The following is a 14540-nucleotide window of genomic DNA, read 5'->3' as shown; positions in this document are numbered from 1 at the left end:
AATTAATATTTGGCGGCGGAGGGGGGGACCAGAGCAGCAGGGTTGCTGGGTACTTTCTCTGTATTCTCTAGTCACTTATTTTTCCTATAGTTCCGGAAATATTTTAAAAAATAAAAATTAGGGCTTCCTTGGTGGCGCAGTGGTTGAGAGTCCGCCTGCTGATGCAGGGGACACGGGTTCGTGCCCCGGTCTGGGAAGATCCCACATGCCGCGGAGCGGCTGGGCCCGTGAGCCATGGCCGCTGAGCCTGCGCGTCCGGAGCCTGTGCTCCGCAACGGGAGAGGCCACAGCAGTGAGAGGCCCGCGTACCGCCAAAAAAAATAAATAAAATAAAATTAGAAAAAGGTTCAGGTAAAGTAGGCTGAATCTTTTTCCCATAATTGATTAATTAGCTGTAATTTTTTAAATGTATTATAATTGTCATCATAACTTTTCAAAAACAGGTCAGTTTTATTTAAGTTTGAAAGTTCCATTCTGACTTTTTACATAGCTGTTTTCACAAGCAGTTTTAACAATTGAAATCTGAAGTAAATTGAAATTTGGTATAAAATGATTTTAATTATATGTACCTTAAGATGTTACTAGTTACAACATAAGGTAACAGTGTTTTATTTAGAAAAAAAATTATTTTCGGTATTTATAACATAAGATAATATGGTAGAGTATTTATGATAAGAATTAATATGGTAGAGTTTTCGTGTTTACATTTGAAGTGAAGTAATTTTTTTTACTATATGTCCCTTAAATGTTTTACGTATATAACTTAAGATACTATGATGAGGTTTTTTAATTACCTTAAATTTTTAATATTTATAACATACACTAATATGTTTCAAGAAAATATTGTATAGTGCCTGAAATAAAGCTAAAAGCTTTAGAATTCACTGCATGACCCATCCGCCCCACCACCAGCACTATTCTTTGAGGAGGAGAAAAACTGAGGCTCAGAAGTTAGTTGGTTTATATGTGGTTATGTTTAGTCGGATAAAGCAGGTACTCAACGCTACGTCTCCTGTTTCCTTTTCTAGTACTCTTCCTTCTATACCAGACATTTCCTTTGTGATACAGAGTACGTTATCTGAATAGCATAGCAAATTCTGCATTACGTGGGACGTTCAGTTCGCTTTTCTTATTCTTTGTAAGCCATTATCACATAGTAATAGCTTTTAGTTGCCTTCCAGCCTATTCTTATCCATATTCCAAAATGTGCTCTATTCATATCATACCATATACTCCATTTCAAGTCAGTAAAATTTAATTGCACTAAAATCAAATGTCCATTAGGAAATCAGAGAGGAGAGGAAAGCGTCTGTTGACTGTATGTCAGCAGTTCTTCCTTGTCAAGATTGGGACAGATTTTTCCTTTTTTGCTTACTCTCAGGTAAAATATTTTTTAAATGGGTAGAAGGATATCCTGAAACATATACTGAGACATTCAAAAGGTATTTAGATCCATTTTCTATGCATATGTAAGTTTTATGTATGATTCTGTAAAAAAAAAATGGTTATGGAAAACTAAGAATTCTGTAGAGGATAATGTGTCTGTGGCATTATTGGCGTTAAGTATATTGAAAGAGGAACTACTTTAACAAGCAGAAGATAGCCATTTCCATTTGCTTCCACCCACTAAAGTAGGTTAGGGTGCTTGACAGTAACAAAAAAGAGAATAGCAGAGATAATTCACATGACATGAAAGAGAGAGGAATACATTTACGTTCTCTAGAATTTGACAGCCGTGTGTGTGATATTAGGGACTTTGTAGAAAGCTGTTTAAGTAGCTCCGGAGAAAACTCTATTCTCGCCTTCTGGAATTCCCACTGAATGTATATTGAGCCTTCTTCCATTCTTTTTTTGTCTTTGAATTACTCTTTCATATTTAAGTAGTCTTGGTCTTTCTGATGCCATCTGAGTGATTTTCCCAGATCTCTTTTCCAACTCACTGGTACTCTCTACAGTTGTATTTAATGTACTGTTTGAACCACCCAGTAAGTTTCTAACTTCAGTGTCTGCAAACACATTCTACCTTTTCTTGTAACCGCTCCTTCTTTTTTCATGGTCTCTTATTCTCATGTTCCTAATTTCTTTTAAATCTGTAATCATTCTAAACATACTTATTGTTTTATCTTATGGCCATATTATCGGAAGTTCAGGGAGATAAATTTTTGCTTTTTGTTTTGTCTGTAGATTTTGACTCAAGGTAGATGTTTTCTCTAAAGTTTTGTAATTTTAGACAGTAAATTCATTGAAAGTAGGTTTTTTTCTGTGGAAATCCTTTGTGACTTGAGAGCGTATTCTTCCAAACAGTTTTGCATTTGCTTCTTCTGCGTCCTTGGGGGAGGGGGGTAGTGTTGCTGAGGAGCACCACTTTTAATATTAATTTCTTGGCTTGGGGGTCCCAGAACTATGTTGATAGTAAAAGTTTCAACTTCATACTCCGACTCCAGAGAAGCCCAGGCTACCGGCTGAAATTTTTACAAGTTGTTTTCTTCCCCATCCGGGTTCAAGACAGCACAGCAAGATTCCTTATTGTCTTTCTGCGATGAGAAGGTTTTTTAAGTCTACTCTTAGACTGAGGGTATAGCACTTTACGTGTCCAGGCTGAATGTAGGGGTCTCAGTAGCAGCTGAGGCATGAATTCTTGACGCTTGCTTGTACATTGAAATATTACAGAGACTGGTAGGTCTCCCCAGGGAAGCTACAGTGTTGGCTCATGTGCACTCAACAGTTTTCCTCTCCCCTCTGTTTCTGGCCCATCCTTTCTTTCTAATTCAGTTATATTAATCTAAAGTTCGCGTTCCACTGGTGGGCTAAGATTGTTGGCTGTTTTGTTCACTGCTATATCCTCAATGCCTGCAACAGAGCCTGGCAAATGTTCGACAATAGATACACTAAATGAAATCGTCCAAAAGGTATTTACTATATTTCACCCAGCAATTCTGGATATTTCATAGCAAGGGAGTTGACAGCTAATCCAGGTTGCCACATTGCTAGAAACAGAAAATACAGCGGATTCTCAAAGAAAAAAGAATACAAAGGTTGAAAAGACTCAGACCTTGATAATTTCTTCTAATCCTCATTGCAAGGAATGACCGTAAAGAAACGGAACCAAATTCTCACTAACTCAGTAAGAACAGTAAACCAGTTCACGTGTGCTGATTAAATAATGCCTTCTGGCCAGTACCAATCTTCCTTTTACATCTTCTTGTGTATCTTCAAGGTTTTTCATACTCAAATATCTTTATATAAATAGCCTTACAATCAGTAGTCTGATGGTGAAGGTGATGAGAACAATGCTGCTTATGTTTATAGTATTTTATGGTTTTTAAAGCACATGTTAAATTTTCATTTGATTTGTGTGCAACTGTCAGAAATGTTTAAGTGACAGGTAAACTGTGGTGACAGTTTTTACACAGTGCCGTATTTTAACCAAAGGCTTGCAGAGGAATGTAAATGGACAGTTCCCTTCCAAATACCTAGCTTGTGTGAGAATCGCTAGATAAAACAGTGAACCAGAGGAGCAGGTTTATGTGAAAGTGATTTTCTGAGTGAGGTGAGGTCTCTCTTCTCTAATCTCCATTATACCATTTCTTATCTTTTTATTATAGTATGGAGGATGGGGGTGAGAAAGGAGAGGAGAAGAAAGCACCTTGAATATGTAAATGTTTTCGTTCAATTTGGGCTCCACTGAGTTGTGGTATGACTAAGTACACATATTTTCTTAACTCAAGTTTTTCCCATTTATGAGGAAAATTCTTGCTACTTAATTTTTTTCTCCATAGGGATGTAATGTCAACTAAATGTCTGCAATATATATGATATTTTCTGAGCAAAGGAGATATTTTTAATGTAATGTCCTCTTTTCAGTGTCATAAAATACTTTGTATTTATAATATGCCTTTCCTAATAGCTTCTGAAATGTAGCCAGATGAGGAAGGTGTTTACCATTTTTACCAGTAGAAAAATTTACCACTAGAAAATCAAGGAAAAGCAACTTCTGTAAGGCCACTGAGTTAGTTGATAATGGAACCAAAGAATAAGCTAAATCTAAGAATTACATTGGGATTTTCAAACGCAAAAGCTATCTATGATTTGGTCCTTGTATACTTGGAGCGTCCACTCCAAGCCCTGGTCACTAGCAGCACTGTTTACAACAGCCAAGACATGAAACAACCTCAGTACCCATTGACAGACGGTTGGCTTAAGAAGATGGTGTACATATCTACAGTGGAATATTACTAAGCCTTCAAAAAGAATGAAATATTGCCATTTGCAGTAACGTGGATGGACCTAGAAAATATTATGCTTAGTGAAATAAGTCAGACAAAGAAGGACAAATACTCTATGGTATCACTTATATTGGAGTCTAAAACATAATACAAATAAATCTATATACAAAATAGAAACAGACTCACAGGCATAGGAAACAAACTTATGGCTACCAAAGGGGAGAGGGAGGGAGGGATAAATTGGGAGTATGGGATTCACAGATACAAACTACTACACATAAAATAGATAAGCAACAAGAATTTACTGTATAGCACAGGAAGTTATAGCAATATCTTGTAATAAACTATAAACTATAAACTATAATGGAATAGAATCTGCAAAAGAGAAAAAAAAAAACCTGAATCACTATGCTGTACACCTGAAACTAATGAAATATTGTAAATCAACTGTACTTCAGTAAAAAAAAATTAATATGGTAATAAAATATACAACAGCAAAGTGTTTTACAGGTTTTGTTTTGGTGACCTGTTTTACGAAAGAGGTCAGTTTTGCAGGAAACTTCAGTTTTGCTTGAGACAGGTGGGAGAAGGTAAAGATACAGCCAGGAGGTAAAGTAAGAATGAATGAATTTGGTGGTAGAGAAACAAAGGCTTTAACCCCACCATTGCTAATCCCCAGTCAACGGGTGTGTCTCCTTCTAAATGTTTGTCTAGTTCTACAGGGTCTGTGCATCTTGTAAATTCCTGGGGGGGGGCCAGAACCAGAGTTTATTCATACATTCAACTCACTGTCTTTGGTATCCAAGAATTCTCAAGCCACAGGAATAATGCTTCTCTGGTTCTTTAGTAATTCAGTCAAGTTAAAAACGTTTCTGTTCTTCCTTGGTTCTCTTCCCTTCCCCCAGCCTCATCCCCTGTCCTTCATCTCCCTCCCCCTCCCTCCCCCTCCTTTCCCTCCCTCCCCCTCCCTCTCTCCAGCCCTCATCTTCCATCACCCATTTGTCTTTCGTTAGCACACTCCACTCAAACTGCAAACAGTTATCTCAAAGCAGCACAGCTGTCAGCCCCTAGCCTTCCATCTCCCTTCCAAAATAGAGTGCTTCTTCCCTGGGGACATTTGTAGCCAGCCCGCCAAAGCCTTAAGGGGCACATGTGCACATGTGGACATGCACCCACACAAAGGTATTTGTATCTCCCAGCAGCTATTATTTTCTCTCCCCACTTTCCTGTTTGAAAGTCCATTTCCACTCTGGCCCCCGAAGACCTCAGCCCAAGGCTGTGAACCAGAGAGAGCTGGACTGAATTGCACCTAGCTGTCCGGAAGCTGCCTGTAGTGGCTTTTAATTAAAAAAAAAAAAAATTCAAACCAGCAAATATGCCCAGTTAGGTTAAAAAAAAAAAAAAAAAGATGTTCCTTTTTTTTTTCAAATTCTTGTCATGATTCTGTGGTTATAGTAGATGGAAAAAAGAGACCCGCTGAACTTCATGACTAAGAGATCAGATTCCCTCTTCTCTGGGAACTGCCAAGACAGTAGTTTATTTTTGATGCCTGTGATATTTCCGATTCTTGCTTTGTTGCCTGTTAAAGGAAAGACGTTTCCTCTTCAGAGATATTGGATAGTGTGTTCTTGCTTCTCGCGGACAAGGCTCTTGAGTTACTTTGTTTTCCCTCATGATGTTCTGCCCTGAAGATGGCTGTTTCTTCCAGCTTAATAAGTTGCCTTTAGCACTTACTGTATGTCAGGCCCTGTATTTTTAGATTCCTTTAAATAAGCACTATAAAATAAATGAAGCTCAGAGAGCTATGTAACTTATTCAAGAAAACACCCCATGAAAAATAAGTCTCCCATGTTTATTGTCATTTGTCTCTACGGCCCCTCCACCTCACTGGCTCATACAGCAGAGTTGCTATCCAGGAAAGTGGTCAAAAGTTTCTTTTCTTCCCCCTGTGGAGCTCAGTGAATATGCCTTCATTTGCTTGGAATTGGGTTTTATAATTTGATTAAACTGGAATCTACTGCATTGTCAAATAGCTTTGTGTGGTATAGTAGGCGGCACACCTTACTGTGTATGTTATGATCCAGGCTTACCCCCAGCTGATAGGTTTAATGGGATGGCCTTCAATGTTCTGTCAAAGAGCTAACTTCTTTGGTGGCAAAGAGCTGAGCACAATGAGTGAAGTCTAGTCTGTCTAATGTTTATTACTATAATGTGAATTTCAACAGAGATCTGCTATCATTTGTGTCCAGTTTATCAAATAAAAACAAGCAGCTGTCAGGCTTTCATGAACGTTATATGAGCGGTAGGCACTGGAACAAAGAAAGATAGGCTGAAAGAAACAGCACTAGTTAGGTACAGTGTATAATGTCCGGTAAGCATAGTGCCAAGAATTTAATTTTTTTAAAAAAAAAGTAGGGAAGACCACTTGGAAAAAATAACCTACATCTTTTCTAAAATATCTAATTTGGAGGATTTTTAATCATAAGCTTTAAAATATAAGGAAAACGTACTATACTTGGCAAATTATAATACATATTTTATGTATTGTTTCATATCTTATATATTTGTATCTTACATATTCTTGTACATTTTAGGTAATTGCTCTATTATTCACACATGTTAAAAGGTAGATTTTAAATATTGGAACATCTGCCATGATTCAAAAGAAATATTCTGAAAATCCAGTTTCTGTAGCGAGTTACATGGTGCCTGCCTGGATGAGATGACGCCCCCCTCGCAAGGTCCTGTTTTTTCATAAGTATCACCAATCATTCAGCATATTTTTAGGAGTCTTTGAAGCACAAGCCTTAGTGAAGGTACTGAAAAATCCAAAGAGCTTTAAATTAGAGTCCCTGCCTTTCAGGATCTAAGAATTTAGTTGGGGAAATAAGACATGTTTGCAAATTACCTTAGAATTAAAGGCAATACGGATGTATAACTGAACCACTTTGCTGTACACCTGAAACTAACACAGCATTGTAAATCAACCGTATTTCAGTAAAAGAAAAGAAAAGGCAATATGAGCAGGCCCCACTTTCTACTTCAACTCCCCCTTCATTGACTTCTTCACCAATAGTCATTCATTCAACAGATATTTACTGAGTATCTATCATCGTGTGGTCCTTAGGGGTTCCAAGGTGACTCTCCATAGAGAGTCTAACAGGGGACATGAAACCTATAAAAGTAGTATAATACAGAGGGAAAAGTGAAAAGAGCCGTGGAAAAGAAAGATAAAAGGGACTTCCCTGGTGGAGCAGTGGTTAAGAATCTGCCTGCCAATGCAGGGACACGGGTTCGAGCCCTGGTCCAGGAAGATCCCACACGCCGCAGAGCAACTAAGCCCGTGCGCCACAACTACTGAGCCCGCGAACCACAACTACTGAAGCCTGCGCACCTAGAGCCCGTGCTCCGCAACAAGAGAAGCCCCCGCAATGAGAAGCCCGGCACCGCAACGAAGAGTAGCCCCTGCTCGCCGCAACTAGAGAAAGCCTGCACACAGCAACAAAGACCCAGCACAGCCAAAAATAAATAAAATAAGATAAATACATTTATTTTAAAAAAGAAAAAGAGAAGAAAGATAAAAGACTCAAAGAAGACTCAGGAGAAATAACTGATTTCTACTTGAAGAAAACAGAAGGGCTGTCATCATTCTGAGAGCTTGAAATACACAGGGTTTGGATATAGAAAGTTGGAGGAACATGTGTTTCAAATAGAAGCCACTGCACAGAAGTGGAAAGCTGTGGTGGAGATATAGTGCGTACAGCAAGCTTGACTGGAACAGGGATACATGAAGAGATTCATGGGGGTAGCGTTTGCAAAGATATCTTGAACAAGGATCACATTCACCTTTAGAGTTCACTTTATGTTTTATAGGCAAAACGCCTTTGTAGTTTTCCAGGAATAAAATGACATGTTCAGAGCTATGTTTCAGGAACACTGAACTTGGTGACTCTGTGAGGTCTCATCTGAAACTTCTTCTCAAGCCTATGCAAAGCCTGTATCAGCGGATTAGCTTAAAGCAAAGGCTACGGTTGATGTTTCGGCTGTCCTTGGGTGGATCTGCCCACCTCTATTAGGTTCTAAGTGCTGGTCTCCAAGTCCAAGCCCTGTTCTCTGTTTCCTTGTGCCCACCTTGGACCTTGGTCATCGAACTTCCCTGGGTATTCATCTGTCTTCCTATGAGGTGAAAAGAAAATGTTCTCTCTATTCTCAGTACTTTTCTTAAGCAAACTTTTTGATCTTAAAAACACTTCAAATCATGTAACTGATCATGTTTCCTCTTTTCCGTCTTTGCAACAAGGTAATTTAGAGCCAGGTTTGTACCTTTCTCTAAAGATGTGTAGAGCCATATACAGCAGGCATTTTGTCCACTCGCCTCATATCTGGCTTTATCTTTCCCACTTTCAGTTTTCTTTTATTCTATCTTCCTCTCTGACTATGTTCAATTTTATTTTATCTTGTTATACTTTATGAAAGTAATCTATCTTGACTAAGTCGGTAAAAATAAATGCATACGCCAGCTGCTTCTCACGTCCTGTAAGCCAGAATCTCTAGAACTAGCGTTGACCTCCCACCGGATCCTTGGATTTGCTTCTGTTTGTGATTCGTCAGGATTTAAATTCCTGGCCATCCACCCCATCTCGCTCAGACTCTGCACTTATTCCGTTCCATCAAATTTTATTTATTTATTTATTTATTTATTTATTTATTTCGGTACGCGGGCCTCTCACTGTCGTGGCCTCTCCCGTCGCGGAGCACAGGCTCTGGACGCGCAGGCTCAGCGGCCACGGCTCACGGGCCCAGCCGCTCCGCGGCATGTGGGATCCTCCCGGACTGGGGCACGAACCCGCGTCCCCTGCGTCGGCAGGCGGACTCCCAACCACTGCGCCACCAGGGAAGCCGTCCATCAAATTTAAGATTGAACCTAGCTTTCATTATCTGGACTTGTGTTGTTGGTAGGCCTCCTAATTAGGTAGTCACATCAAAAGAGGTCCCAGCAGACAGAACACGTGTGCTGAAATAGCCTCAGACAACGGAAAAGGAAGGGTGTTTACGTGATGTCGTGCACATTGCACGTTCCTAACGAATACTTGCAGAAGGAATGAGTAATCCAGAGAAAGCAGCAGCAGAAACCAATTAGTTTCAAAACCTCAAATGGAAGGTTTTAACCCACGATTTATATTTTGATTTAAGAATAAGAATCTTCCAGAAACTAACACAACATTGTAACTCAACAATACTTCAATAAAAAATAAAATTTTTTAAAAAACTAAAAAAGAATAAGAATCTTAAGTTCAACATAATGAAATATATAACAGACCTTAAATCTTTTAATGTTTCAGTAACCATCTTAATATTTATAATGCTTTATCATTTACACAGTGCTTTCATCTGTTACTGACTTAGCAGATCCTTAGAACGTAGAAGGTTGATAAATGCCTGTGGGATGAATGACGACGTGTGTGAATAAATGAGTGCATTTCATTGAATCTTTAGATTGCACTAATACCTGGATGGGACAGTGGTATTGGACTGTCCAAAAAGTTCGTTCGGGTTTTCATAAGATGCTGTGAAAAACCCTAACAAACTTTTTGGCAAGCAATATTTCCCACATTACAGTTGAAGAAACAGAGGCTCACTATGATGATGACTGACAGAGTTAGGAAGTAAATTTGGTACCCTGACTTCTACGACACTGCTCTTCCCTCGACATAGTATAATATCTGATATGTCATTTATTCTATGTAACCTATCTATAATATAAAACCATTCTTTCATGGAGCTGTACTTAAAAACATGGAGTCATCTGCTTCTTTCTAGGCACGGTCTTAATACTTTGTTATGTATTGTTTCTCTTGTTATGTATTGTTATGTATGAAATGTTTCTCTTCTTTCTCTCTTTGTTATGAGGCCGACCTTGTCTAGGCCCTCGTAACTGTAGCTTATTTTTTTTTTAAGTAATTTTATTATTTATTTATTCATTCATTTTTTGGCTGTGTTTGGGTCTTCGTTGCTGTGCGTGGGCTTTCTCTCTAGCTGCGGCGAGCGGGGGCTACTCTTCCTTGTGGTGTGCGGGCTTCTCATTGCGGTGGCTTCTCGTTGCAGCACACGAATTCAGTAGTTGTGGTTCGCGGACTCTAGAGCGCAGGCTCAGTAGTTGTGGCACACGGGCTTAGTTGCTCTGTGGCATGTGGGATCTTCCCCGACCAGGGATCGAACCCGTGTCCCCTGCATTGGCAGGCGGATTCTTAACCACTGCGCCACCAGGGAAGTCCGTAACTGTAGCTTATTGTATGTCATCTTATAAACAGCTTCTTGAAATGTTCCTTAAAGACACCTATAGAGATTCTAATCATATGCACTGATGCTAAGAACAGCAAAGCTAAGTAGTTAAATGATACCTGAATAATAAATCTTACATGAATTTTAAACGGTTTCTTTTATTCTCACACGATTAAAACTGTATGCGCTATTTTAACCCTGCCATGTCTTCAAAGGCTAATTTCACTTTAACTGAGAATTAGACTTCCGTAACTTTTCATGAGCACCAAAACAGTGGACCAAGTAAGATTTCTATAGTTTCCAGAATGGGAATCTTCAAGAATAGTGACGGTACAAGGAAGCAACTCTGCTTCATAGATTTGGGTGTGATATCTGTCCCTCATTTCAGGAGTAAGAAATTACTAGTTGTTAAATGATATGATACAGATTATTAGAGACGCCTGGAAACATGGTGTTACTAATATTATACACTGTGGGAGGAGTAATTTTAATTGTCGTACCCTGTAAAGAGGTTTGATACTATGTATTCAAACTCTTACATATCATGTATCCATTTCATGCAACCAGAACTACAATGTTAGGCTGTGTTAACAATCACTGCTGGAGTTCACACGGTAGATGAAAGATAGTCCGTGTGTTTCCTGTTCTCTTTTAATATGTGCATTTATATTAATAGCATGATTTAATACAACACTTTAAAATTATATTGCACTCTGAACTGAACTTAGTCAAAAATTGACATCTTACGTGTGCGGAACCATAATAAGTTAATTAAGGAGTCATCTGTCTGTTGGCTAAAATGTAGTATTTGTGCATTCTAGCATGTCCAAAGCTAGGTAATGAGAATGAGAAGTGGGTCTCAAATGTTCCATTCATTTGCGTATTTTAACTTATGACTTATTAGCTTTAGAGAATTTTTTCCTGGTTCCAACCCACTGTTGTGTTTATATTTTGAAGTTGCTGGATCCTTTATGATTCCGGTTTAGAACAAAATATTTGTACCACTGACATAGTGGCATGAGTCGCTCTGATGACTTACACCAAAATGTAGTTCTACTGCATACTGTGAAACTGGAAAATCTGTTCTGCATGTGTGCTAATGGATGTAACAGTCATTAAGTATATGAGTCTTCTGACGTTGTAATCAGCTGTGATTCAGTCTGTTAAATATCCATCAAACAACATCTGCTTCACACAGTGACCTTCTGCTAAAGAATACTTAGCGTCTATTAGTAGATCACAGTGCAGATCTGCCTTATTTGAAATGCGCTAGAGTAGTCTACTGCTGTTTAGCACCTAGCTTGTAATAATTTATTGCAGTTAAATAAAGCTTAAAAAAACTCCATTAAATAATTACAGGGATTATATGCATTTCCAAAACCTTTGTGTTCTACAGAAATTACCCATTTAATTTCAGGGTTGGTCTGTTTAAAAAAGCTGAAATCTAAGGGCACATTATGGGAGCTGTCAGATGCTGTTTTCTGTAGGTGTTAATAAAACCAGATGAAAAAAAAATCTGAAACAAATTAAAACCAAAAGCAATTTTACCATCTGTGGTATATTAATTAGAACTTTGTGTATCAAGGGTAAACTTACTCTTAGAGAATGTCACTGAACACCCGCTTAATAGAACAATAGGCAAGTGTATCAGGTTATGGATTTACATGCATTTTTTTTTTTTTTTTTTTTTGCGGTACGCGGGCCTCTCACCCCTGTGGCCTCTCCCGTTGCGGAGCACAGGCTCCGGACGTGCAGGCTCAGCGGCCATGGCTCACGGGCCCAGCCGCTCCGCGGCATGTGGGATCTTCCCGGACCGGGGCACGAACCCGTGTCCTCTGCATCGGCAGGCGGACTCTCAACCACTGCGCCACCAGGGAAGCCCTGCATGCAGTTTTTAATGCTAATTCATCTACAGTGGATCCCCAAGAAACTGGTAGTGTGTGTAGATGTGTATGTGCATATACACATAAATATAACGTCTCCATTTCTTTTTTCAGAGCAACCTGCAAACAACCAAGGCCAGTCCACCCTGCAGCCTCTGCCGCCTTCCCATAAGCAACACTCCGCACAGCATCACCCATCCATCACTTCTCTCAATAGAAACTCCCTGACCAATAGGAGGAACCAGAGTCCGGCCCCGCCGGCTGCTTTGCCCGCCGAGCTGCAAACCACACCCGAGTCCGTCCAGCTGCAGGACAGCTGGGTCCTTGGCAGTAATGTACCACTGGAAAGCAGGTAAGCCTTGAAGTTGAGACTTTCAGAGTATTTGATTGTTAGGACCACACAATGTACCTGCATGGAGAATGCATGTTTGACAACAGTCAACAAACCATATTTTTTAAATATCCGAAATAGAAAGATAAACTAGTCCAACCCTTTCCTCACCAAGAGAGATTTACCATTCTTATATACTCTCTGTTTTGTCTTCTCTAGAAACAGTTCCAGATGACTGGTACTCTTTTAGTTGCTGGACCAATGAAGTTTCCTATCCTTTTCACACATTTTTTAGCCTACAAGAGATGAGAATAAATGGCTTCAGTGAAACTTTTCTTTGCTACCATTTTTTTTCTTATCTACAGATGATCAGGCACGTAGAGAAAAGGATGGAAATGTAAATGTGTTTCTCAGTCCCATGATTCAGTGACTATATTGAGCATCTACTTGGTTCCAGACATCCCTGCTTTTCACAGACTCCGTTTTGTCCATCACATCCTAAAATCGTAGTGGACCCCCACTGATGATGCTTCAGCACAAGTCAGAGGACCATTTGTTAAGGATATTTTAGTTTCTTGCAATATGAGGGAGATGGGACCTTTAAGGTTCCTTCCGCCATTATTTCCATTCATTTTTAGACAATTCTGTTCGAAAATTCTTCCTTATGATTCCTGAAATTTCCATCCTCTGGTCTTCATCATGCAGTTGAGAATCTGTAACTGTACAAAATCATTTTGCCCCGTTTCTGCGGCATGGCCTGTGGACCCCTTCGCTTCCAGAACCTTCGCCAGCTCAGTGCTCTTTCTCTGACACATGCTGGTGCTTCAGTGAGGTTCTTAATGACTTCTAGCACATCTCAGGCCACAGCTAGCAACCTGCTCACACAGAGTGTAGGTCAGTAGGAGCTATTTTGAGCTAATTCATTTCATTTTTAAATATCTCCGGGTACAGAAAATCTTACCTTCTTCCTTTGGCCAGGACCTCAACAGTCAGCATCTCCTTTGTGTCACGCATCACACAAGCAAAGAGTGTGGGCCCTAACTCATGGGTCTCCTACTGGCAGCTTTGCGGCCGTGTTCCTCTAACACTCCTATTGGTATTTATTTCTTTCCTGCCCTAAGGTTCCAGTAGGTTCAGAGAAAAAGACTCATCACCACATAAAGCCAGAAACCAGAGGGCTCTGGACCTCCTGGGAGAGTGCCCTGCCCCGTAGAGCCCCTGGCTAAAGTCAGCATTTAAATTAGCTTCTGGGTGAAGAAACGGGTCTCATGATGAATAAATCCCTTTTCTTTTTTTTTTTTTTGCCATTAATTGCATGATCTAAACCAATTCTGCCCTGAGGACGAGCAAGCAGGATGTCCTCACAGTTAGTTGTCAGCAGTAACGTATTTCTGTCTTTTCTTTTACTCTTGACCTAAAAAGAAGTTTCCAGAGAGCCCTTGTCTTTTCATCTACAGTGTCAGCCAAGAGCAGTTGGGTTTGATTATGTATTTTGTAATATTGAACACTCTCTGGGAAAAATTAGAAAGTGCAGGAGAAGTAGGCCAACAGCAGGATTTTTCACTTAAAGACGAAGCATCACGTACACAGATTTTCTTCTTAGCGCAGAGCTAAACTTACTGTGTCATTAATTAGCACACACTGAACAATCAACACTGATGCACTACTGTCATTTGCAAAAAAATTTATTAGGAAAAAAGTAATTTTCCAGTTGAGTCATCAAATTGAATATGGATAATTGCATTGTAGTTGACAATAATTGTTTTGACAGATATTTATGAAATATGCCAAGTTAGGTCATCAGAAATGTGTTTAATT

General features: G+C 39.5%; 1 protein-coding gene across 1 annotated transcript in view; it reads left to right on the top strand.

Moving 5' to 3' along the window:
- The window catches only part of TENM3 (teneurin transmembrane protein 3), a 434963-nt gene that overhangs the window by 238775 nt on the left and 181648 nt on the right, over window positions 1-14540 (top strand). The window contains exon 3 of the mRNA XM_027122504.1: window positions 12506-12743. Coding sequence (XP_026978305.1) covers window positions 12506-12743 — 238 coding nt within the window. The remainder of the gene's footprint in view (window positions 1-12505; window positions 12744-14540) is intronic.

Source organism: Aethalodelphis obliquidens, unplaced genomic scaffold (genome assembly GCF_003676395.1).
Source record: "Aethalodelphis obliquidens isolate GAN/ISIS:26980383/991018 unplaced genomic scaffold, ASM367639v1 scaffold25, whole genome shotgun sequence".
NCBI classification, from domain to species: domain Eukaryota; kingdom Metazoa; phylum Chordata; class Mammalia; order Artiodactyla; family Delphinidae; genus Aethalodelphis; species Aethalodelphis obliquidens.
Note: the sequence above shows the minus strand (reverse complement) of the source record. Positions and strands in the feature narration are given on the sequence as shown.